Raw genomic sequence first — 27,024 nt, forward strand, 5'->3', positions numbered from 1 at the left:
CTCGTAAATAAAAAAAAATTTTTAAAAAAGAAAACACCCCCCTTTTGTTCAAAACACCAGTTTGAAAGTTCATAGTATAAACAGCATTGTTCAGGATGCAGCAAATGCGAAAGGGAAATATATAAAGTTTTAAATTTCATTAGCATTTCTGAGACTTCTTGTTGAAAACCAATGTTATCTGTGAGGCTGCCAACGTCTTAAGCTAACAGAAGAAAACGTAAACCCAGGTATGTCTACACGGCAATGACAGGTTGGATTGCAGATTGTGTACACATACCCAAACTTTAATCCAACTAGTTTGGGGATGGGAGCAGTGAAGTCTAGGCAGTGCTGGCTCTACAGGCCCACCTGGAACCTTGAGTAATTACTTGCATGGATGGCTCACAATGACATGCAAGTAATTATTCAGCTATGACATGCTGCCATAGCGTCACTGCTCCAGTATGCAAACTAGTTTGTGTGTATTTACACAGGATGCAATCATACCCCGTGACTGCAGTATAGACGTCACATGCACCCTGTCTCTAGCCTGTTTGGATAAAGGTTTAACCGTAGAACTCATTTTTAATATATTGTACCTTAAGTTTTCTTCAGATGTTTAATACTAAAGCAAGTTGGAAGCTGATTTCGTTTCATCCCACTGGGCTCTCATACTACTAGCATCACAAGTGATAATGCTCTGTAGCAAAATGGTCTCCCCCAGCTTTTGGCTCAGAAATGCCAACAGTAACTAAATACTTAAGTACATTTCCGAGTTTTCATTAATTCATAGAAATGCTTCTTTCTTAGAAGCAGAGAAAAATGAGTGCAGTTTCCACATCCATGAAATCCGGTTTACTTCAGCAAGGAGGCACTGATGTCAGAGGGGAGAAGTGGATTTATAATGAGCAGCCATCATAGGCTGATCTCTGTAGATTATGCTAACAACTATTCACCTTCTCAGAGAGAGTGTGTTAGTAAATTATTGACACAAATATCTCAAGCATTCCACAGAACTGGGGCTAATTTTTCCCCTCAGGTACCTCTTGTCAAAGTAAGGTAACTGTGAAAAGATCTGGGAGCAACCTTTCACAGAAGCAATGGAGATGGGGAGCTGACCCCCAGCAGACATAGACAAGGCTTCTTCATGTTAAAGGTTGGTGGTAGGGAGGTGCCTCACAACCCTGGGAATCTCAGGAAGTGTCACAGCAGGTTACTGCTGAAGATAGCAAAGCACCGCTACACTGGATAACCTAGTAACATCAAACTCCCTTCTTTGGGGGTAGCAGCCTCACTTATGGCCCTAGAAGATAAAAGGCTGAATTCCAAGCCCAGCCAGGAGTAGAGTGAGAACCCAATGTTGAAATAGGGGTTCTTTATTTAGGACGACATTAAACTAGTGTCTCTCTTCTGTCCATTTCTTTTATTTTTCTAAATGGGAATTGAGGCTCCCATGCAGAGCTGGCAAAAGAAAAAAACCCACATACCAAAGCCACAGACAAAACATTTGAAGTCGTTTCCAGAAAAACGACTAAAATTTCTAGTTTAGAAATTTTTTCCAATATTTAAATGAAATGTTTTAGCGTTGAAAATATGATTTTTCTTCTTCCTCCCTCCATCCATACCTTATGCCACTGAAAAGGGGGAGGGGGAGAAGGAACACTAAACTTTTCAAGTTTTGTTGAAAACAAACAAACAAAAAAAACCTTGAGCATTTTTGAAAATTTCAAAAAAAAAAAAACCAAACACCCCAACCTTTTCGAAATTTGTTTTTTAAAAAAGGTAAATTTTTTATTAAAATATTTTTCATTTGAGAATTTTTGACCAGCTCTAATCACAAGGTACTGTTCGCAAAGAGCAAGGCAGAGATTCTCAAACTTGTCCATAGTGTGGTCCATACCTTATTAGACAGAGGACAGTCACATAGACCTCATTTCTAATTCACAATTGCAAAAACAGACTTGCTTACAGCAAAAAATATATATATATATAAATGAGCAATATATTTTTATAGCTGCCTTTTAAGGTGATTTAGCACATGGGAAAGTTAGCATTGTCCAATCAACAAGCTCTCGCCTGACCATGAGCAAACACACTGCAGACCACCATGTACCAACGTTTGGGAAGTTGTGGAGTTGTATAAGCCTCCAGTGACCTGGCCAACATTCCACTCTCAGAAAAAACAGGCTCTGCTGTCCACGGCTGGGAATGAATATATAAGCTAAATATACAACTGCTGCCATTTTTGCATATATACAGTCAGCACTGACAGGGCCAAATGGACTTGATGTAAGCAGGTGCAATCCCATTCACTTCAACAGAGTTGCACCCCACTTACTCTGAATTTGGCCCCAAGTATCCTAGCTCATCACTCTGTAAAGTGCTATCTGGAATACAAGAGGCACTGTTACCAATTTTTTAAAAAAAGTGTTTTACATGCTGCAGACACTCCTGTAATAAGGACATGCCTCCAGATTGTTTCATGTACAGTAAAATGTACAAAGAATAATCTTCTGGAAAATCCTTCAGTACCTTCTGTTTTTCTGGGAAATTATTCTACATGGCTGCAGACTAACCCTTCACTCAGGAAAAATAATACATACATGTGCCTCCCAACCAAATGGAACCCATTTACGTTGATATTCATTACCACATTAGTGTCACCTCATTCTGTGTCCTATTTAATATCTCCTTTACCTTGGAGAGCTCCATAGAAACAGGAGGGGAAATAATTCAGCAGACATGCAGTACCCTTCATGCTCGAGTGGTCGTTATGAGTCATAATCCCAGATCCATACAATTAAAGTCTCCTGTTATCTCTGGCTTTAAAAACACCTCCCTACATGTGGAAGTCATGTAATCAATCAATCTGGCAATCAATTTCTGCTTGAGTTTTAGAAGCAACAGCTCACTGCTATAAGAAATACAGATAATGAAATTTAAAATAGATGCACGGCACTCAGTGCAGTGGAATGCCATTAATAATCCACCCTGAAAGAAACATGAGCACTTACCTGTGAGTACGTAGTCATAGTGGTTGACATTGTTCAGTTTAAGCCCTTCGTACAGTTCATGGAGTTCATCTGAATTTAACACCTGGCCCTTCCAGTGAGCATAACCTGGAAAAGGAAAGCCAACTGGTTTATCAAAGCCCCATTTTATATTTAGGATCACATATTATATGTGCAGGAATTGGCTCCCCTTTCACCCCCAAAAATAGTGTTGCGGTCAAAAATTAGACAGGTGAGTTGTTAACAGAACAATTACATTCTCAGCAGTCTCTTAACTTTCTGAAAAGGAATTGTTTGTTAAAGGGGCCATCCTGACCACTCTAGAGACTCAAGTCCCACATGCATCAGCAAAGCAGGTAATGCACAAGCAGAGAATGCAAGCTTTCCCCTCTACAGCCTTCACCAACCAGCCCTGACCTGGAGGTCAGAGGTTAGTTTTCTTAGATTATGAATATAACTTATTTTATTTCATATTATACCAGTGCAACCTGACAGCAGCCAGACTGCTTGATAACAGACGTATTAGTGGAGAATAAACGCCGCACATTGCAGCCACTCAGAATTTAGCATGCGCGCGTGCACACACACACACACACACACACACACAATATGTGCTAGGCCCCCTTTCCACTATAATGCAGTGAGGATAAGAGGTTCTCCATATAGTTTAGCAAACAGGCTTATGTGCTTTAGTCTATCACATCCCAGCTATACGAAAGCCATACAGTGAGCAACTACTCCACTCCACTGCACCCCACATCAGATAAAACACCCTTCGTTTGGTACGTGTTAGGATATTCCTTCACCGTAGGATTTCAGCTATGACAGTGTTCCATTACAAGTAACTTTATTTCAAGTAGCAGGATGCTCTTCTCAGTGACAGTGCGTCTGTATTTTGGGGATTTCGGAACGACCCTGTGGGTTCAGTAGGGCTTCAGGAACAACTATTATGAGCAAAGAAATAACCTTCCATGCACTCTTATCTCCGGAAAGGTCTAAGAGTTATAAGTATGTATTTGAGGCTCGGCTCAGCACCCATGTCCGTCGATGGAAAGAGTTCAGTTGACTTCAGTGGACACTGATTCAGGCCTTTGGGATCTTTAAGGCAGCATGTACCCAGTATACAATGTCTATATGGCCTGGAACCTGTCTACAGAAGAAGCTGCCTCTCTCTACTGTCACAGAGCCCTCCCTCCCAAGCTGCAGCCCCCTTTGATACAAGAGATGGTGCTGCCTCCAGAGAATTCTGTGAGGGTCCCACCGCTTGAACACTTCCTACTGCCTTAGTCTGAATCTGCTGACCTATCAAGCTCATCATCTTATTGGGACTACGGAGTGCAGAATGCTACTTGAGGCACCTTCCCCTGCCCTGCCTTGCCCTCAAAGGAGAAAGGATTTTTTAAAAAAATTTTGCTGTAGGGGTTAATTAAATTTGCTCTGGCTTTTCTTTTTTATTCCAATTTCTGTTACTAGGATAGTCATCAAGGGTGGTCACTGCCTGACATAGGTACCTTTTTGTGTTTTTGCTCCTATAAACCCAAATACACACACAGCGGGTGAACAGCTGCATTCTGTTTGTCTCCTCCTCTTACACATTCCAACCTCAAAAAATATTACTTCCAGCCAGCTGGCTGAAGGACAGTCACTCGATCCCCTGGCACTCTCTCAGTTAAATGTTGGGTTTGGGCAGAAGTGGACAAAATGAGGGTGTGGTTCTGCTCTAAGTAGTGACTAAATAAAAACAGCAAAGTCAGATGCCCTAATTAAGCAAAGTGCCTAAGCACATGCATAACTTTAAGCAGGAGTCGCACACTGAAGTCAAGTACCTCAAATACCTTGCTCAATCAGGGCCTTACTCAACAAATCAGCTCCCTGTGTTTGTTGGGAGTCATATCTGATGATGGCTTTAGTGATTCAAGAATTTTCTGCTTTTTTACTCCAGTTAGCTCTGCAGAGCCAACCCAGGTATGTAAGAATGAGCTGTGCAGTGTGTTTCATTTTGCATATTAACAGAACTGTTTACCAAGTTCTAATCAGGTACACCTGTGTAAACCCAGATGACACCAGGGTAGCACAGCTGTCACCAAGAGTCTAATTTGGTGAGCAAAACCTTGGTTACTGGCGGTGATGGGCAAAGTAGAAAGAACCCATTATGACCCTTATGGCCCAGGCTGAGTTTGCAGGGCTGGCAGCCAGAGAAAGAAGAAACATCTTTTTACTTGTAAACGGAATACATCCTATACAAAAAAAAAAAATCACCCAAAAGACAGACATTATGCCATTTGTACAGTTACTTTTCAGGACAGAATTCAGGCTGCAGCTCCTGCCACAATGGAGCACAATTGAAGGCTGTATATATGGGGGTAGAGCCTCCAGTAAAGTGCAGCTGTAGAGCTGGCTTATCTAACCCTGGGAGGATTGTAACACTATTGTAACACAATCCTCAGTTAGTACCTACACTAGCCCTCTCCCTGCTGCCTGTGCAGAGGGAATGGCTCGAGCAGGAGGATCTTGGCCAAGGTTCCCCTCTACCACTTGGATCTCAGATTGCAGTTTTGGCCCTTGGGGGCCACTGGTTGCCATCATAAGTCAGAAGAGCAATCAGGCTGCTTTAGTTTACATCTAGGGACCAGCTCTGTACAGCCATCCCATGATTTAGGGATTATGCCCCCTGAGCTCCTCTCATGCCACATGATCCTATGCTTCAGGTGAGGATTTGACCTATGGACAGAAACACTATATACTGAAGGGGTCTGATATTAGTAGAGTTATAAAAGGGAACGAAATAGAATTCTGTATGTGCAGCCAAAAAGATACAGGATGCTGTTGTGATGTCCAGTTTTGGCAACAGCAGCTACGCTACTACTGAGCTTGTGCATAAGCCCGTAGACTCTGGTCTGCAGAAGGGTCAGGAGACAAAGTGCTGCTCATCTGGGATGTGACTGAAGGGAGGCTACTGGCCTCAGCCTTTTTTAGCAGAGCATGAAATTTAGAAAAAAAGCTTAGGAGCAATCCTGGAAAGAGACACAAGCTTTTCCTCTGAAGAAAGAGAATCTAGGAAAAAAGCCAACTCCCTCAATGAAATAAAATAATAAACTGTTAAATAGCCATGTGCACTGAGAATTTGGTCTGAAGAGGCAGCACCTGCAGGGACAAGAGTAAAGACTAGCACCATGTGCAAGACAAACCACAGAGGGGCTACCACCACCATCCGCCTGGCCAGGTTTGGACCAAGAAGCTAGCTAACGCTTTTTAAAAACACAGACTTAACGTATCTTAACTAATATTTTTAAACACCAGTACTGACAGGTGTAAGGCTATGACTGATTCTTGCTTCTTTCTCCCCCTCAGCAAGGCCCCTTTAAGAACTCATCCAGTCCAAAAGAAATTCGAGACAGACTCAACAAGCGGTCCCATTTATTTACTCTTCTGGTTACATATTGGTCCTCCAGTCTCTCACCCGACAGTCCAAAATAACAGCATCTTTGAGACACTAAACACAAACTTACATAGTGTCAACGGGGCACAGCCCCCCCTTTTCTGAGTGTCTGTCAGTCTCTCTCCTGCTTCTTGGGCAGGGTCTCTCCCAGGCCTCCCTGCCTGGGGTGCTTTCTCCTGCTTTTGTCAGGCTTCCTGGCACCCCCAATTACTTTCTCCATCAGCCACATGCTGCAGTTTCCTGTTGCCTTTTATGTTAAAACAACTGATTCAACCCAGGAGTGGCTCATCCTGTAATCAGGGCCAGCACAGTCCCTGGCTCTCCAGCTCATGAGGCAAGATGCCCTATTACAACAGGGTTTCAACATCTTTAAGAATGGATTATCTGCTCATGGGAGGCAGGGGACAGGGAAACCTAGGTTTGCCCACAACCAGCTAACACATTTTAAAGTTCCCAAACCCTGTACACACTAGTTACATTTTTAAACAGGACTATATTCCCCAATCTAGTCTAAAGATGCCCTTAGTGCAATTCTTCAATCAACCCTGTATTCAGTGCACTGCATATTGTATCCGTTTGGAAAACTCAGAGTCCTTGCTGAGGAAGTTGTGCTGATATCACCCTGACCACAAAATTTGGTAAAAGTGACATTGTGACCCAAATGCAAAATAGTGCAAAATAGTGACCTTTTAATATGCCAATTCAAAAGGAAACTGTCAAATGGGCATAAGAATTTGTGTATGGTACATTCAAAATTAAGGGCCTATCTGAAACAAGTTATTACAAGAAAACTGATTAAAACAATGTGTCTCGTCAGTCTCATTCAGGATTGTTGCTAATTCCTATAGTCCATGGAGCAGATACTGTCATATCTGCTTGGTCCTTGTGGCAGAGATAATTTGCACTATATGCATGCTTTGGACAGACCTGGTGCTTCGAGCAGGTAAAGTGATGAAGAGTTGCAGAGCTAAGCAAAATTACTCTGTGGCTTTCTGATCTGCTACCTCAGGGAAAAGGAACTTTTTTTTGTCCATGTATTTCATCATGGCAATCAGGGTCTCCCTTGACCAGCCTGAAGGCCATCTCACGCCAGGGTAACTGAAGGCACAGATTTAGAATTAGATTTCATGCCTCATAAGGTAGGGATAATCAACTCATGGCAATCATTACCCCTATTATTGTTTCATTAACTATATTGAAAATGTGGTGAACTGTAAAAGAAAGCAAAACCATTTATTTGTGTACATGCTGTAGTTCATCCACACACATGCCATAGCCCTACCATGACATAATATTTATATTTTGGCACTTAGCAATAAGAAAGTTCAAGATTGCACATTACTTGACTATTTATGCACTTTATATAAAAGGGGAGCCAAGGAAGCTTAGATAATAAACAATTTGTACTTAGAAAAATGACTGCACAACAGTAGGGCAGAATGCACTACACTGAGAACATCGGGGGGTGCTGGGTCGGCAGTGACTGGGTCAGTGTACTAACCTTTTATCTTTGTAAGCCAAATTCAATACCTGGCTTACATTCTCCAGAAAGGAAAACATGAGCCCTTTCATCCTATTTTCCTGTTGTTAATGTTACAAAACCACCACACAATTTTGCTTAATTAGAAGTCTCTGCTCAAGTCAAACCCAGGACTGGAACAGCAGAACATTTGCAGAGCTGTTTAAGGAAGTTTGCAGTACACTTCTCCAAATGGTATTCAGCTCAAGCCAATGGTATAAGTCTCCCTCATTCATGAACACTACATTCACTTTCAAGTTTTAGGGGTTTTCTTAAATGTAAAAGCAAAGTGCTTTTATAGCCTTTCCTTTCATCTGGGTGTGATTTCTTTTTGAAACTCCTTATATTCCAGATTTATTTTTAAGGCATAGAGGTATCTTGGTGTGTGACATCTCTTGCCCTTCAATCCCCTATCATGATGTGTAAAGTCATGCCTCTCCAAGGAAGGGACCAGGTTAACCCATCTGGATTAAAAAGGGACTGTGCCCGTGAAGCTTTTGAACATATTTTCTTCTGGGCTTTTCCCCTCCACCACTCTTTTTCTTCTTTAAAAACTTATTTATAAACTTGGGAATTGCATTGTAACTCAAAACCAAACCATACCACACCCCACACCCTTCGGGGAGAACACAATTTTTTCAGGGAAAAGACAGTTATATATGTCTTGCAAACAGACATGTGAGTCTCTGATGTTTTTCCCCTTCTTTCCACCCCCACGCCCCATCCCACTCAACACACATTATTCTGAAGCCTGAGTTTCTCCTCTAATGCTCCCCAAAATTGTACTGAGTGGCTTGAGTGAAAGCAAGAATCTTTAAAAAGCCTCTAAGGAGGAAAGAAGATCTTGTGTTTATGACACGTGGCAGGCAGGAGGTCTGAGTTTATCCCCAGCTCTGACACATAATTCATCAGGGAATTCCGTTAAGTCACTTAGGGCTCATCTACACAGTGAGTTATTGCGCAGCAAGCCAGGCTGTGAATGTTCAGCACACCTGTTAGCCACACAATAACATCCCGTGTGGACACTGCTACAGTGCAGCGAAAGTCCTGGAGCGTGGTTTAGTGACTACGCTTTCAAACAGCAGCACGCAAAGCCGCACTCTGGGGTTTTCAGTATGCTGTGGTAGTGACCGCATGGGACACTACTGCGCGGCAAGCAGACGTGCAGCAGTTTCACATCCTGGCTTGCCACACTATAATTCACGGTGTACACCCGGCCCAAAACTCTAGCACAGAGTTTCTCTGTCTGTAGCTGCATACATGGAGGGATGCTGTGACACAGGGGAGAAAAAGATGGGCAAGGCATTATCATAAAGTCTCACAGACCAGAGCTACCAAGAAAACCACAGAGCATAACTCCCTTACTATGGAAGTCAAAAGTTCCTTGCTTTTAAAATACAGACCATTTCTCTGGAACAGTTTCAGGCATGGGATTCAGAGTGACAAAAAAAGCACATTCAGTACATTCTGCCAACTAATCTGCCAATCACTTCTAGAAAGGAAAGCAGCATACAAGGATTTTTTTTGAAAATGCTAAATAAAGCCCTCCAAACTAGATTTGCATTCTTACATAGGGCGGGGGTTGTTGGACCAATTAAAAAAGAAAAGAAAAAAGAGAGAGTATCTTTGTAAACAGTGTGACAGTTTCTTTTATGCGTGTATGAAGCACAATGTCGTTTGGAGGTGAGTCACTTCCTGTAACCATACAGTAACTACTCCTCACCAGGCAACATGGCAAACTGCTTCCTGGGGTTTTTGATTAAAAACACTGCCTTGCATTTCAGGATCGCCAGAGACTATAGAAAGCTGCATTTTCTGAGCCGTAGTCGGCAACGATCATCTTTTGTTGTAGTGATTGAAAACAAGAACAAAAATGGCAAGGATGATTCAGAAGATCAGACCCATTAGTTGATAACAAAAGACAAAATACAAAGAGAGCTAACAAGACCAAGCTTAAAAGAAAAGGAAAGGAAAGGGTGGAGAAAAAAGAGTGAGAGGGACTGAAAGATCACAGGATCCAAAATGTCACAGTGGACTTTTCCCCCTTTTACATATATAAATCTCTCTCTCTCACACACACACAGTGTTATCTGTCCCCTCTGGGATGTAGCATTCCCTTATAACTTTACAAAAAAGCAGCTGAATCTCATCTCTTCAACAGAAGTTCAGCCATTTGCCTTTCTCACAACAGTGCAACTGAATGGACTCTCACAAGATCTTTGCCTTTAAGAAAAGGCAACGCTGATCTTCCTCACTTCATTCAGTGCAAAATTTGACTCTGGAAAATTGCTACAATATATAAATAGTAATCTAACTTGGCAATCAGCGCTGCTTTCCCCACAACAACAACAAAGGCTGTGTGCACTTGGTTATCTGCATTTGTCTGTGTGCACATATTAGTTGACCAGACAGCAAATGTGAAAAATCAGGACAGGGGTGGGGGGTAACAGGAGCCTATATAAGAAAAAGACCCCAAAATCGGGACTGTCCCTATAAAATCAGGACATCTGGTCACCCTAGCACATATATGGATGCATGGCTCCAACACCAGAAGGCAAATTAAAAGAACTCAACATTTATTTTTTTAATAATCTCATGATTCTAAAGGCAGTTTCATCATTTTGAGCTCTTGGGATTGTCAGTACTTTGCCCTTTTACAAAAAAGAATCACTAATTTGTTGCTCCTCCCACCATCACCAGTAGCTGCCAAACCTCCCATGTGGCCAACCCCCACCCCGCTGGCAAACCTTTCCAAATCCCTTGGTGACACTATTAAAAAAACTAATATCCCTGTGTCCATTTCAAGAATCTGATCATCCTATTGATAATTTAATATGCTGGCCCTCAGAACAGCTTCCCTTTAACTTTATGGGCTAATTAAAATCTCTGACTCTCTTAACACTGCATAAAATTAATTTATTCTTGAAACAAAAGCAGTAAAAAAAAACCTAGATGAAATCCCCATCAATTATAAACATTTAGCTACCTATTGCAAGCAAATCTGTGACCACCTACATTTCTGGAACTTACAACAATTTTATCAAGTTATCAAAATACTGAAAAACATTATTGCACCAAAAGTGTGAAAGGAATTTAAATCAGCTCTACGGCTTTTGGACTCTAGCGATGTGAGAGCACTCTTGTACTGGTCAAAGGCAACCAGCCAACTAAGCAGCTTTTAGTCAGGCCAAGTGTATGTCAAAGAAATGTTCTCTATGTTTAATTATTACTCTCTCCATGGCTTCCCCAGATGACCGGCATACTCTGGCTTCCTAAATGTCCTTGGGACATTCTTTCACCATCCTGACCTTGCGCCAAAGAGTGAACTCTTGGCTCCACTGAAGTCTATGGCAAAACTCCGAAGGACTTAACGAGGCCAGGATTTCACTCAATGCTTCCTAGCAACTTGACTTATCCTTCCTGAAATCAATGGATTACACAAGGTAAGAGAGCAGAATTTGGACCAGGGTCAAGATTTAATGATAGAGACGTGTTTCAGTGCTTGCTCTTGGAATTTCATTGACAGTTAGTTGAGAGCACTAATTCTTGTTGCTCTAGAAGCCTTCTGCACATTGCTTCTAGCAGTGTTAAAAATATCCCAACTCATGCAATCTTTCGAAAGATGTTAAAACTAGGGCTGTCGATTAATCGCAGTTGTCAAGGTTCCTTCCCCATTCTGAACTCTAGGGTACAGATGTGGGGACCTGCATGAAAGACCCCCTAAACTTATTCTTACCAGCTTAGGTTAAAAACTTCCCCAAGGTACAAACTTTGCCTTGTCCTTGAACCGTATGCTGCCACCACCAAGCGTTTTAAACAAAGAACAGGGAAAGAGCCCACTTGAAGATGTCTTCCCCCAAAATATCCCCCCAAGCCCTACACCCCCTTTCCTGGGGAAGGCTTGATAAGAATCCTCACCAATTTGCATAGGTGAACACAGACTCAAACCCTTGGATCTTAGGAGCAATGAAAAATCTATCAGAATTTTAATTAAAGAAAAGGTAAAAGAATCACCATAAAATCAGGATGATAAATACCTTACAGGGTAATCAGATTCAAAACATAGAGAATCCCTGTAGGCAAAACCTTAAGTTACAAAAAGACACAAAACCAGTAATATACATTCCATCCAGCACAGCTTATTTTACCAGCCATTAAACAAAAGGAAATCTAACGCCTTTCTAGCTAGATTACTTACTAATCCCCCGTCCCCCCCACCAGATTTGAAAGTATCTTGTCCCCTCATTGGTCATTTTGGGTCAGGTGCCAATGAGGTTTATCTTAGCTTCTTAACCCTTTACAGGTGAAAGGGTTTTGCCTCTGGCCAGAAGGGATTTTATAGCACTGTATACAGAAAGGTGGTTACCCTTCCCTTTATATTTACGACAGCAGTTAACTCATGCAATTAACTAAAAAAAATTAATAGCAATTAATTGCACTGTTAAACATAGAATCCCAATTGAAATTTATTAAATATTTTGGATGTTTTTCTACATTTTCAAACATATTGATTTCTATTACAACGCAGAATACAAAGTGTACAGTGTTCACTTTATATTATTATTTTCATTACAAATATTTTCACTGTAAAAATGATAAACAAAAGAAACCGTATTTTTCAGTTCACCTCATACAAGTACTGTAGTGCAATCTCTTTATCGTGAAAGTGTAATTTACAAATGTAGATTTTTTTGTTAAATAACTTCAGAGCCTACAAGTCCACTCAATCCTACTTCTTGTTCAGCCAATCGCTAACACAATCAAGTTTGTTTACATTGACGGGAGATACTGCTGCCTGCTTCTTATTTACAATGTCACCTGAAAGTGAGAACAGGCATTCGCATGGCACTTTTGTAGCCGGCATTGTAAGGTATTTACATGCCAGATATGCTAAACATTCGTATGCCCCTTCGTGCTTCAGCCACCATTCCAGAGGACATGCTTCCATGCTCGTTAAAAAAATAATGCGTTAATTAAATTTGTGACTGAACTCCTTGGGGGGAAATTGTATGTCTCCTGCTCTGTTTTACCCGCATTCTACCATATGTTTCATGTGATAGCCGTCTCGGATGTGACGCAGCACATGTTTGTTTTAAGAACACTTTCACAGCAGATTTGACAAAACACAAAGAAATGTGAGATTTCTAAAAATAGCTACAACACTCGCCCCAAGGTTTAAGAATCTGAAGTGCCTTCCAAAATCTGAGAGGGACGAGGTGTGGAGCATGCTTTCAGAAGTCTTAAAAGAGCAACACTCCGAAGCGAAAACTACAGAACCCGAACCACCAAAAAAGAAAATCAACTTTCTACTGGTGGCATCTGATTCAAATGATGAAAATGAACATGTGTCGGTCCACACTGCTTTGGATCGTTATTGAGCATAACCCGTCATCAGCATGGACACATGAGCTCAGGAATGGTGGTTGAAGCATGAAGGGACATATGAATCTTTTGAGCATCTGGCACATAAATATCTCATGATACTGACTACAACAGTGCCATTCAAACGCCTGCTCTCACTTTCAGGTGACATTGTAAACAAGAAGTGGGCAGCATTATCTCCTGCAAATTGTAACCAAACTTGTTTGTGTGAGTGATTGACTGAAGTAGGACTGAGTGGACTGGAGGCTCTAAAGTTTTACATTGTTTTATTTTTGAATGCAGTTATTTTTTGTACATAATTCTATATTTGTAAGTTCACCTTTCACGATAAAGAGATTGCACTACAGTACTTGTATTAGGTGAATTGAAAAATACTATTTCTTTGGTTTTTTACAGTGCAAATATTTGTAATCAAAAATAAATATTAAGTGAGCACTGTACACTTTGCATTCTGTGTTGTAACAGAAATCAATATATTTGAAAATGTAGAAAATATCCAAAAAATATTTAAATAAATGGTATTCTATTATTGTTTAACAGCACGATTAATTGTGATTACTTATTTGAATTGCTTGACAGCCCTAGTTAAAACAGATAACTTTCTAAAAAAAGGCTAAGAATTCTCTTTGTCCATAGTTTATACGCTCTTAAATGCTCTGATACCACCTGCAGTTGGTAGGGATTTTTCTACTAAATTATGCACGACAAAGCATAAAGAAAGGGAAATCTAAAGAGCCAGTGTTGCCAGCTCTCACAATTGTTATAGCAAGTCTCACAATACTGGTGTTTCTCTTCAAGCCCCAGTGACTGGAAATCATTAGATTATGTGAGAATCTAAACTTTCATTTTTAAAAAGTTTCTAGCCCTCATGGATGCACAGAAAAGCTTGAAAATGTGACAAAAATGCAACCAAAAGGCTCACCAACCAGAAAGCAAATATGAACCCAAACTGTATTACTTTAAAAATAATACACGACTAAGTCGCACATATTTTGGGGGGTCAGGCTCAGGATATTCGAAGTTTGAAGTTAGCAGTAATGGAATATTGATAAAAGAGGCAAGTGACTCACTGTACAAGTGCCACTGCTGGAGATTCCTCACTCTCAGATAACCTGTGTTGGTGATGCAGTATATGTGTTCTATTTCACTGCCTAATGTCTTATATTGACATGATATCTCCTTATGCGGTTTTATTTCTTCTAAATTGGCTAAGAAAAAAAAATCCACCCTCCATGAAGCAGCAGAATGGAACGCATTACATTTAAGCTATGTCTACATTTAAAAACCTGCAGTTGTAGCGCTTCCGTGTAGCCATTTACTGCAGCAACAAGACGGGTTCTCCCGTAGCCGTTGCAAATCCACCTCCCTGAGAGGCAGTAGCTAGGTCAATGGACGAATTCTTCTGTCAACCTAGCACTGTTTACACAGGGATTTAGGTCCGCTTAACTACATGGCTCAGGGGTGCAGGCTTTTCACACCTCAGAGACATAGCTATGCAGACGTAACTTTTCACTTTAGAGCAGCCTTTAGATTTAGGCCTTTATTCAAAGCCTATTGAATTCAACGGGCTTTGGCTCAAGCCTTGAACACTGTTGTCCTGTCTTGAATCCAAAAGGAGGAGATCACTGAATGATTGATCTTCTTTCCAATAACATGCAATCAGGCTGAATGAGTGTTTGGTAGGCCTAAAGTCACCACAGTGGATGCACAATAGTACTTCAAGAGTATGCGTGCGTATTTACCTGTGTGGTTTGAAAACTGGACAGAATTCACAGGATCAACTTCAAATCCCAGAACCTGCAAAACAGAATAAAGCAACACTATTATTATTAAAACAGAACTTTCCTCAGAATGCCACTCAGATCATAAAATGGAAGGCAAAGGTTACCATGGTCTGTTACACATTTAGAAGCTTAGAATGTGATTTACAGTAAGAGCTGAGTAACCAGTGTTAAATATACAGTACTTTAGTAGAGGAAGGGGCATGGAGAGACACACACAGTGGACCCACCAGAAGAGTGGAGCTCCATATCTGAAAGAGAAGATTTGCCTGGAGGCCAGCAGGCAGAATCTAGTAGAGCAGCATTCTTAGGGTCTGAAGTAAGTCTTGTCCAGGCAATGCCACTTCTACAATTCAAGGGGCCAAATGAACATAAAATCAGAGGGGGTAATGGGGGGGGGGGGGGGAGGGGAGTTCTCATGGTTCTGAAAAAAAACAAAAACTTTTTCATAGATTTCAAGGGCAGACAGGACTTCTGTGATCATCTAGTCTGATCTACTGTATAGCACAGGCCATAGAACTTCCCCCAAATAGTTTCTGTTTGTACTAGAGCATATCTTTAAAAAATAAATAAGTCCAATCTGGCAATTTTTAAATCAAGTGACGGAGAATCACCACAACCCTTGGTAAATTGTTCCAATGGTCAGTTACCCTCTCTATTAAAAATCTATACCTTATTTCCAGTCTGAATATGTCTACCCTCAACTTCCAGCCACTGGATTGTGTCAGAATGAAGGGCTAGATTCTTCTTCTTCTAGCGTTTGCAGTGCTTGCTGACCCACCCAACAGCAGTTTCATCAGCACAATGAAGGGCCCGAAGGCCACCACGAAATCTAGTCAGTTGAGATTTGTTGATAGCAAGTGCCACGGACTGACGGAGACCACAGTGACAAAGTGGGTCATTGCGCAGATCCCAAGGGCTAGACTGAAATATTTGTTCCTCATACAGGTACCTAGATTGTAATCAATAGACCTCTTAACGTTCTCTTTCTAAGCAGATTGAGCTCCTCGAGTCTATCACTATAAGGCATGTTTTCTAAGCCTCTAATCATTCTCACGGCTCTTCTCTGAACCCTCTCCAATTTATCAATGATCTTCTTGAATTGTGGGCATCAGAACTGGACACAGTATTCCAGCAGCAGTCGCACCAGTGCCAAATACAGAGATTGAATAACCTGTCTACTTTTACTCAAGATTTCCCTATTTATATCCAAGGATCACAAATTCCCCTATTTATATCACCTATCTATATCCAAGGATCACATTAGTCCTTTTGGCCATAGCATTGCACTGGGAGCTCACATTCAGCTGATTATCCACCATGATCCCCAAATCTTTTCCAGGGTCTTTTCAGGCAGGTGGGTGAACAAACACTGTTTGCCCCCAGATTTAGATTTCACAAGCTTTTATGAAACTCAAGACCATGAGAAATTATTATTTTTGAGATTTTATTTTGGTGGCAAAGTGTTAATTCAATGGAGGCATCTTAATTAAAAAAAACCCCAAACAAATAAATTTCCTTTGCAATATTTGCAATTCAAATATGTTCTGACTGCCTAAGGTGGGGGGGGGAGGGGAGGGAAGCCCAAAGTAAACATTTATTTCCTCCCCCACCTCCCAGTTAAAAATAATCTATTGTGTTATTACTTAAAAAGACAAGGCTGGGGAGGGGGGCGGGGGGGGGGGGGGGAATCAGTGAAGATTTTTAACTTGGCACTGTCCATTTACTAGAAAGAGATAGCAACAACTATATATTTTTTAATCTGGTGTTCAAGCCCTGCTACAGTTTGATCCACCACTAAAAAAAAATCTAATACAAATCTGACAACACATTGACATTTAGTATTTGTTTTCACATCCTCTTTGCTATGGATAAAATTTCTCCTCAGAAGAAGAGCTGCTATATATGGCTCTGTGAGTCATGGGAGACAACAGTAATGATGCAGAAATAATCGTGTATGATCCATTTTCAGGCAGTTTGCTAGAGGGTTAACTGAAGCTTTTGCCAGTCACACTCTTCACGGGGAGACACATCGCTTCCTTGTCATCAACAGCGTAATACCCTCATGCAAATCAAGACCATGTGAGCAAGTCGTGCCAGCAATAAGACTATCTTAAACACATACACACACGCACACACAAAACTGGCAGCAGGCCTGGAGCAACAAGAGGCTGGCGGAATCTGCTGCAGATGATGTTCCCTCCTCCCCTCAGATACTGTGCAGCTATAGTTTTACAGACCATGTTAGACTTCACATGGGGTCTCAGAATCGGTCTCGTACAAAAAGGCAGGTGTTAGTTCACAACTACAGGAAAAAAAGAATCCAATAATAATGCTAGACAGAAAGGTGGGTTAGCGTACACTGGTTTGATTAAAAGTAGTGTCAGGTACTACACCTGCCCCAGAGTCAGTTTGTGGTTTTTTAGCTATGTGTTTTTGTCTCCAATGTGTGCATCTCTCACACATCAATAGACAACACAGGAAACGGACTATAAAACAAAGTGTTATCAAATGTACAGAGTAAACAAACTAAAAATAGATACAGAAAGTTCCCTAATTTCTGTCAGATATCATTATTTGGACCATCCAAGGTAACAGCAGATAAATATTGTACAGGAATGCAAGATTTAAGAGAGGACCTGTGTAACACAGATAGGTCAAGGCAGGTATTAATACCTCTGTGCCTGACCATCTTCTCCATATTTCCCCAACGGGGGTCAGCTGTGGTCTCTGCTGAAAGAGAAGAACTAGCTGATTGTCATGGTTACTGCGAGATGTTTGCACAGAAAACAATTTTTGAGTTTAGTGTAACATGTGCACTAGTACGATCCAGATCTGTTGGGAGTGAAACCTACCACGTGAGAAGGGGGAATCTGGGCGCTGACCCAATCAACGTGAGAACAATGAACATCTGTGGAGGAAGCCTATGTTTACTGTCTAGACTAGATACAGGGCTGAAATTTACAGAGAAAAAATGAACCCCGGGATGTCCAGAAGATTGTTACATTCATGTCCTGCGCCCTAAGCAGGGTGAAAACTGCTAGTCTGCAGGAGGAAAGAGCAGGGCTCATGGAGCCCGGAATGGAGCACCTGTGTTACCAGCAGCCAGTGGGTGAGGAGCATTTCCCCTGGTGGGCACAGAGAGGGCTCCCTCTCGTTGTAAGCAGGTGGTACCAATTCACCTCAGACACCCCCGAACAGCACCACACCCTGTCTCTCACTGGAGCTGGAGGTATTATTTCAATCTTAAGAAGACATATCCATGCTAGCGCTGTGCTAGCATGCTAAAAATGGAAGTGTAGCTATACCAGTGAAAGGTGCAGGAGGGGCTAGCTGTCCCAAGCACAATCCCATCTGAGATCCTAGGTACATACTTGGGTGTCGAGCCCCTCCTGCTGCACACACCGCTGTGGCTACGCTACCATTTTTAGCATGCTAGCTCGATCAGATGTAGTGCAGGTATGTCTCTGCCAGCTGGAAATGACACTTTCCAGCGCCAGTGTAGGCATACTCTCACTCTTCTGGGTTCAGCACTTCTCATCAGAACCTGCTCTGTGTTAACAACAAAAGGCATCGGCAACTAGTGTTTTAGAGAGAGAAAGAGAAGGCACTAGTTCTCCTGGGGAAACAGAGCAACGGCTTTTCAGTGACGGAGCTGCAATTCAGACAAAGCCAGAAGCCGGATAGTTTCAGTATGGTCATTACTGTCAGGCAGGATAAATAGTATTGTCCCCACCCCCGACAACATATAACGAAGTTCAACCTAGTTTGTCATGACTTCTAACTTGTCTTTCAAGGCTTTGTCCAAACTATTATTTAAAGAATGGTATTAGCACATTAGCTAATGCAGGCTAACATTACGCCTTTAAACCCTACTCTAGACAAGGCCAAGATGAGTACTAGGACTTAACTAATATTATGTTCCTATAGCGTTATGGTCCTATGTACGCATACAGAGAGCACAGAACTCTGTAGCAATGGTTCATCTGAAAGAATAAAACATTGCTACTCTGTTTAGAACAAGTTCTTTTTATAGAGACTCCCACCAGTACTAAAGATGTTACTCCTAGATCGGGGCAGGAAATGAGGCTCAAGAAAACGTCTCACTACTACTCTGAACACAAATTCAGCTTAATGTTTGAACATGAGACTCATGAAATTGGATCCATATGGCAGTTTCACATAGTTTAATCAAGGAAGAAAGTACTCAAGCTGGTAACTTTGTTAAGGTTCACTGAAGCAGACAGAAACTAAAGACTCTGCTTGACAAATATGGCACAGGCCACTCAAGTGCCACCCTGTCAATTGCCTAGTGGGGTTGCTGCAGTGTGATAAATGCCCTGAATATTACCTGTGACACATATGGCTTTTTCCATTGCCCCTTGAACTTTGCTAGACATCACTTTGCTACAAGCAGCACCAAAAAAAGTAGATATTAATAAACCATACACTATTTATAGAACACAAATTATACACTGCCAGAGTCACTGCTGAATGCAGCTCACTGCTGAATGCAGCAACAATACACAGCAATTTCTTCAAAAACCAGTTAAGAAGACTGCTGTATCCAATTGGAAACGTGGAGGTTGGGGAACATTCACATGGGACCCAAGTTTAGATCTTAAGACCATGTCTTTGTATTTGTTCTACAATGCACCTTTTGATCTATGTATAAACAAATAATTTAAATAGAATACAGTGAGCCAGCTTGAAATGTTGCCCACATTAGATCTAATAAGTCCTGAAACACTTTCCAATCTGGGGCTAGATTCACTACTAAAGGCACAATGAATTTTAGGTCACTACTTTCCTATGCCAACCTCTGCTTGCGGAAGGGGTGTTACATGCACATGCACCCTGCCCCATTTCCTCCGGTGAGATTGCTGCCCTTAGTTTGGAAGGTGGATTATCGCTGGGGCTCCACAGGAGCAGGTCCTGCAAAGACTGTTGGAGGAATGCACAGAATCATTTTATCTCCCAGTTGCCCTGGCCATACCCTCTTCCAGATTAGCATCATCTGCCCTTTGGACTGCAGTGGCCCTCTACACCCCCTTTGGCAGGAGGAAGTTCATGGATTCTGCCTCCTCTCCCCACCCCTAGCTACCTTTCTGCCTTGGACATACTCCACCAATAGAATCATAGATCCTGGGTGAATCTAAGCCAAACCCAGTTTGTGTTTGGGGGTGGGGGTGGGAGATAATTCAGTTAATCCCAAAATAGAGACTGCAAGGTATCCTCAGACTAGGCTCAATTCAAGCAAAGTTCTTCTGAACAGCCAAATGAAGGCTGCTCACATTCATCTCATACAATATAACTGACCGCTACAGAAATCTTGGTCAGAGGAACTGGAGGTGTTTATTAAAACAAATCTCTGAAGAGTCGGATGCTACCATAGACAAATGAGTCTGATAAGCAGAAGACATGACTGGCGGATCCCTACTATCTCCTTCAGCTAACTTTTGAAAAACTAAATTAAAACCTTCACACTCATTGGACCAGGATACAATAAAAATATGACCAGCTATGAAACATGGAATACAACTTTACGTATGAGTTCAACTTAGCTTTAAACCTTCCCCCACAAAGACAGAAGGGAAAGAGACTGACACTGTCCTGCTCTGCCTGCAATGCAGAGGTCACTATCCTGGACTAGGGGTGGGAATGTGAGTCACCCATGATAAAATGGATATTTAAAAGATACTTAAAGGACTTTTACTAACAAAGTTTGCCTTTTTTTTTTTTTTGAAAAAGAAACTGATAGCCTATCTTTCCTGACCACAAACAGGAAAGCAGAAGCTCAACTGAACTTCAGATGCAACCATCCTCCAAAACTTCAGGTTAGACTATGACCCTAGATCAGGATCCTAGTATCTATAGTGAACCAGTCTAAAACTCTACATCCAGTAATACCTCTGAGGTTTGATATCCAGATCTGTACTGCACAGCTCTGGCTCACGTCTAAATGAAAATTTATTGTTTTTGTCTATGGTGTTTAAGTGTTCTTGGGATAATTATCATTTTGTTTAAAATTTGCTTTTTCCCCTCCCCCCAGAAGGTATTCAAGTTATATATTTCTGTTATTGATGCAGGATATTTCTTCACCCCAGCTCCACCATTCCCAATGGAGAACAACCAGCTTAAAATCACCCCTTGTTTGAGACAGTTTGCCCAGTTGTTGTTATGATTAGCACCTAAGCTTAGTAGAAATGGAAGATTTAGAAAAAATATTTTTATCATGTTCAGTTTAATTTGTGTGTTGTTGTGACCCTAGGCACCCCTGTATTCACACCCTACACACAACTGCTATGGAATGTGTACAAAATATGCCTTGTGAGGCATCTTTTGAAAACTACCACCACATTGGTGAATATCATTGTGAAATGCATGGGGCAATACTGTGTATGGAATTAGGGATACTCACTGATATTATACTTTAAAGTCTGTGACTAAAAGGTCTTTAAACCAGGCATGTCAGCAGGAACTGATAAGCAAGTTCTCTGAAGACAAAGAAAAGAGATCAAAACCTCCAACCCAGTGTGGCAAAGTTCAATGGTTATTCATTTGTGTTGAGGTTGCAGGAAGAACATCTAGCTTGTAAAATGGCAGCAGAAAGCATCACATTGGAACACACCAGGAGACACCTTAATCAAAATAGAGTTAGCCTCCCAAGAGAGACAGGAGACCAAACTGACCATTGAAACAAAGGCAGATCTTGAGATATAAGGACACACAGAAAGAGTCCGAATTATCCTTCATCTGAGGAGTCAAGGAAAACCAGTACCTTGGACTATGCGGGGATAGTCAGCCAGCTCTTGCTGGGAAAGGAAGACTGGTAAGGAAACTACCTTGAACAAAAAACTGAATCTTGCTAAGTTAATTCTTAGCCATTAGAAAGTATATTTGTACTTTTGTTTGTGTGTAACCATTTCCATCTTTGTTTCTTCCACATGGTATCACTTAACCCAGAGGTGGCCAACCTGAGCCTGAGAAGGAGCCAGAATTTACAGATGTACATTGCCAAAGAGCCATAGTAATACGTTGTCAGCCCCCAATCAGCTCCCCCACCCCACTCCCAGCGCCTCCCCTTCCCTCCCAATCAGCTGTTCATGGCATGCAGGAGGCTCTGGGGGGTGGGGGGGAAGGGGTGAGGAGCGAGGGCACTGCAGGCTCAGGGGAGGGGACAGGAAGGGGTGGACTGGGGGCAGGGCCCATGGCAGCGCCAGGGGTTGAGCAGTGAGCACCCCCTGGCACATTGGAAAGTTGGTGCCTGTAGCTCCAGCCCCAGAGTCGGTGCCTATACAAGGAGCCACACATTAACTTCTGAAGAGCCGCATGTGGCTCCGGTGCCACAGGTTGGCCACCCCTGACTTAACCCATCTCCTTGTGTTAACAAACTTGTTTTATTCTTACTATCAATCAACTCAGTGCTGTGTTTGAGGGAAGGATGTGTTTATCCCAGTTAAATTAATAAGCTGTCATGTACTGAATCTTTAACAGAGCAGGAAACTTAATGCCTTCTGTGAATGCACAGTGATATGGGCTGTGCATTGCAGAGACAGAGCTCTGGGGCTGGAGTTCAATGATTGTTACCTGCTACGCAAGGTTCGGGCTGGGAGAGCCTTGAGGAGTTTGCCAGTGAGGAAGACAGACTGCAGTGGCAAAGAGCTGACGCACAGTCTAACCTCCAGCAAAGTTCACTCTTGCTGACAGTGGCTCACAGCTCTCAGTATCCCCAGCAGAGTGTTACATTAGGCAATTTCACTTTGCCCGTTTGGGTGGTGTATACACAACAAAAGGGGAGAGAGACACATTTTCAAATACAGGAAAATGTAACTAACACTCCTGAAATTAGCAGGGGACTTAGAGGCAGATGTAATACCTGAAATTTACTCATTTTTTTGAAGTTGCATATACTTTGAGTTGATATCACTGTATGCAACATTATACCATGCTCCTGAGACAGATAAGGGATGCAAAATTTTAAACCCCTAATACTAATATTTCCTAGTTGAAAGTTAACAGTTTGAGACAAAAAACCTTTAGCTCTGAAGATTAATTCTGCATGAAAAGCAAGTTCCCATTAATAGTTCTGTAATGTACTGTTTAGGATAAAGTGTATGTTTACTCTAAGGAATGCTGAAAGCTATTCCTGTACTTGCTTTTGTGTAAAAAAATTATTCCATTTTTTTTTTTTTACTGTTGTTCCTCAAAAAATAAAAGTGTAAAGTTAGCTTGCTACAGGGCATGGAAGCAACATCTAATTTCACTCTAGAGAGGTGTTCATCAAGCAACAAATCTGTTAAACTCAAACTCCATCCAGTTTAGAAAAAAGAAGCACTGGCAATTGCATTAGGTTCTAAACTGCACTGAACTTAGGGCTGCCAATTTTGGTTGGACGTATTTCCTGGAGGTTTCATCACATGAGAATCTTTAATTTAAGATTAATCTTTAATTCCTGGAGACTCCAGGACAATCCTGGAGGTCTGACAACCCTAAATGAACTAGTTTTGCCTGCTACTTCTTATTTGTATTACCATAGCACTGAGATGCACCTATATATGCACCTCATGGACCAGGACGCCACTGTGCTAGGCGCTGTATAAGCACAGAACAAAAAGATGGTGTGTTTAAAAGACAGCGTGCTGTGCTTCATCACTAGAAACAAGTCAAGTGAACTATTTGTAATGTCTAATAGATATAGATTGCCAGACAAGAAAACCATGGCTTTTAGTGGTTGTAAAACTGCAAGTATAAAGTTACATAATATATCTGTATTTGCCTCCAATTCAAAAGATTTCTGAACACCACGACAAAAATTAGGGGTGTGGCCAACCTACTTTTAATACCTACTAACTTCATTAATTTTGCTCGAAGAGATAATATGCTTGCACAAATTTAACCATAAAACCTGCCATGACAGTTAAACAGGTATACTGATAGAATCTTATGGAAAAAGGGATCTAGTTTTGTTAGACTGAAATTCAGTTAAATACAGTTTTCTTTTCAGATGCCCTTTTGTCTTCTGTAGCTAGGACAATGCAGCACCTTGCCCTCTCTGTGGGTCTTGTGCTCCTGAAGCCAGCTGGCATTTTAATGTGTGGTTCAGATAAATATAAATGCTGTGCAGATACGCAGTAATGCAACCCAAGCCATTGTAAGGCTGAGGCAAAAGGATCTGAAGCAATGAGATGAAGCGAGGAGGAGGGAGAGCAGAGGAGCAGGAAGGTAGAGTTGAGGAAGAAAAGAAAAATGAGCCTGGAAAAAAGAAGGTAAATTGGAGCCTGGTCCTAGGCCCACAGAGGTACTGGGTAGTAGAGGAAGGCAGCTGGTCCAAACCCCCTCTTGCCTATGATGAGTGGCTTTTACACTGCAGTCTGCCCCAGGGAGTGCGGGCTTGATGATGACTGGCAATAGCCCAGACTGAAGCAAGGTGAGGATTAGAGGGTTGGGGGTTCCCCAGAGAGGGGAGACCCAGAGGTGGAGTGTGGGGGTATTGCCAGGGGGCAGCACCCCAGATAAAAGGGCACCAGGGTCTGGGAGGGAAAGAGGGCCAGGGGACAGCAAGACACCGGCCGGCAGAGGGCGTTCTCTGCTGGAAAGAGCTAATTCCCTGACGACCAGCAGGAGGTGCCACATGAGTGAGTCGTCATGCTGCTACATTCCTGTATTTCGGCCTGGGACACGAAACTTTATTGATATTTGCAAGGGAGAGGTGTGATGTGCTTCTATATAGATGTTTTCAGTTTACCTACAATACAGTTTGGAACTTCCTGTAATCATGAGACCAATGTGAACTTTTTATTTGCACGTTAATGAGATTTAATGAAAGTGTTTAAATGAACTCAACAAGTGGGAGTAACTTGAGAATTATGGACCAAATCTTGCACTCTTTACTTTGTTCCAGTTTGTGGGTGTTTTACCTGAGTAATGAATGCAGGATTCAGCCTTAGGTGACTACTTACATTCCTAGGAACAAAAAAGGACCATTCCATGACAAATAAGAGAACAAAGCTTATTTTGAAAGGATATCACTCCATTATGTTCTTCCTGGTATGAAGTTATTCATCTGAGTCATAATGTATAATCCTCTGCAAGGTGACTGCTTGAAAAAAATACTTTAAGGGATCCAGAAGTTTTTAAAAGCTCCCTGTTGAATATGTGCTACAGGACATTAGACACAAAATAAAGGACATCCTTTGGAATACAGAATGGGTAATTATCCTAATTTGGCTTTATAGAAGATTCTTGAGTGTTGCCATTCTATTGCCTTAAAAAAATTCACCCCTAGGAAATTCCCTGAAGGACAAGTAAAGAAAAGAGGTGTGGGTTAGCCTCAAGACCGCAGAGAGCGCTTCGAAGTTGAAAGGCACCTAACCACTGCAGCCACACTTCTAACTTCACACTTAGATTTGACCCTAGATTGGGGCACACGCTTTGAAAATCTGGCTCTGTAACTTGTGCGTTCATCTCTTTCAAAAGATTTGTCCTGAAGGCAGCCGTTGTATGAGGAGATGCTAAGGAGAAAGAAAGTTACTGCTACCTCTAGAACAGAGGTGGGCAAACTACAGCCCGCAGGACCGGCCTCTGAGCCTCCCGGCTGGGGAGGCTAGCCCCTAGCCCCTCCCCCGCTGTCCCCTCTCCCCCACAGCCTCAGCGCACCGTGCCGCCAGCACTCTGGCCCGCCGCTCCTGCCAGGCAGCACGGGTGGCGTGGCTGGCTCCAGGGGGGCTGCAAGCTCCTACTGCTCTGAGCAGCAGGGTAAGGGGGAGAGGGGAGGTTGACTAAGGGGCAGGGAGCTGTTGGATGGGGTGGAGGTTCTGGGGAGGGCAGTCAGGGGACAGGAGTGTAGATAAGGGTCGGGGGGGCAGTTAGGGGATGGGGAACAGGGAGGGTTGGATACGGGTGGGGGCCTGGGGCGGTCAGGGGACAAGGAGTAGGGGGTGGTTGGATGGGTCAGGGGTTCTGAGGGGGGCAGTCAGGGGACAAGGAGCAGGGGGGGTTGGAGGGATCAGGGGTTTGAGGGGGGCAGGAAGTGGGAGGGGATGGACAGGGGGTGGGGGCCAGGCTGTTTGGAGAGGCACAGCCTTCCCTACCTGGCCCTCCATACAGTCTCTCAACACCGATGTGGCCCTCGGGCCAAAAGGTTTGCCCACCCCTGCTCTAGAAGATGATAAACTTTTAGATTCTAGTTTTGAAATGAATATCTCTAATATTTTGGCTACTTTGCTTTCTCTTTCCCCAGAAATGAGTGCAGCATGTTATTTTATTAAATTTTTCATTTTTAACTTTTTCTACTGTATAACAATTCTCATTTTAGAACAGTTTACAAAGCTGCGATGACATTGTTATATTTAAGGGGGAACAAACCATCAGGTACTGTCATTCAGACTAGAAGAGGGTTACAGATTGACAACACAACATTTACTGCTACTCTTCCCTAAGAGCAAAGGGACAGTGGGTTAACATGGACCTTCTCATTAGGCCAAAGATATCCATGAACAGCCTAGAGCAGGGGTTTTCAACCTTTTTCTTTCTGAGACACCCCGGCCCCCAACATGCAATAAAAACTCCACAGCCCAGCTGTGTCACAACAACTGTTTTTCTGCATATAAAAGCCAGGGCCAACATTAAGGGGTAGGAAGCAGGGCAGTTGCTCGGGCCCCCACATCACAGGGGGCACCGCAAAGTTAAGTTGTTCAGGCTTCAGTTTTGGGTGGTGGGGCTCAGGGTCCTGGGCTGCAGTCCCTTGCTGTGCGGCTTTGGCTTTCTGCCCTGGCCCCTAGAGAGTCTAATGCCCTCCATGCTTGGCAGCCCCACAGGGGGCCCCAGGCCCCTGTTTGAAAACCACTGGCCTAGAAGGCACTGTGGTTTAGTGGACTGAAGAGTAAGCCAAGGATTTAATCTCCTCTCTAC

The 27,024-nt window shown here is 42.4% G+C and overlaps 1 protein-coding gene across 2 annotated transcripts in view; it reads right to left on the minus strand.

Annotated features, from left to right (window-relative positions):
* The window catches only part of PDXK (pyridoxal kinase), an 81,294-nt gene that overhangs the window by 25,320 nt on the left and 28,950 nt on the right, over positions 1–27,024 (minus strand). For both annotated transcript variants that reach the window (XM_043538166.1, XM_027826823.3), the window contains exons 2-3: positions 15,073–15,127; positions 2,994–3,098 (exon numbers count right to left, since the gene is read on the minus strand). In XM_043538166.1, coding sequence (XP_043394101.1) covers positions 2,994–3,098; positions 15,073–15,127 — 160 coding nt within the window. The remainder of the gene's footprint in view (positions 1–2,993; positions 3,099–15,072; positions 15,128–27,024) is intronic.

Source organism: Chelonia mydas, chromosome 1 (assembly GCF_015237465.2).
Source record: "Chelonia mydas isolate rCheMyd1 chromosome 1, rCheMyd1.pri.v2, whole genome shotgun sequence".
NCBI lineage: Eukaryota > Metazoa > Chordata > Testudines > Cheloniidae > Chelonia > Chelonia mydas.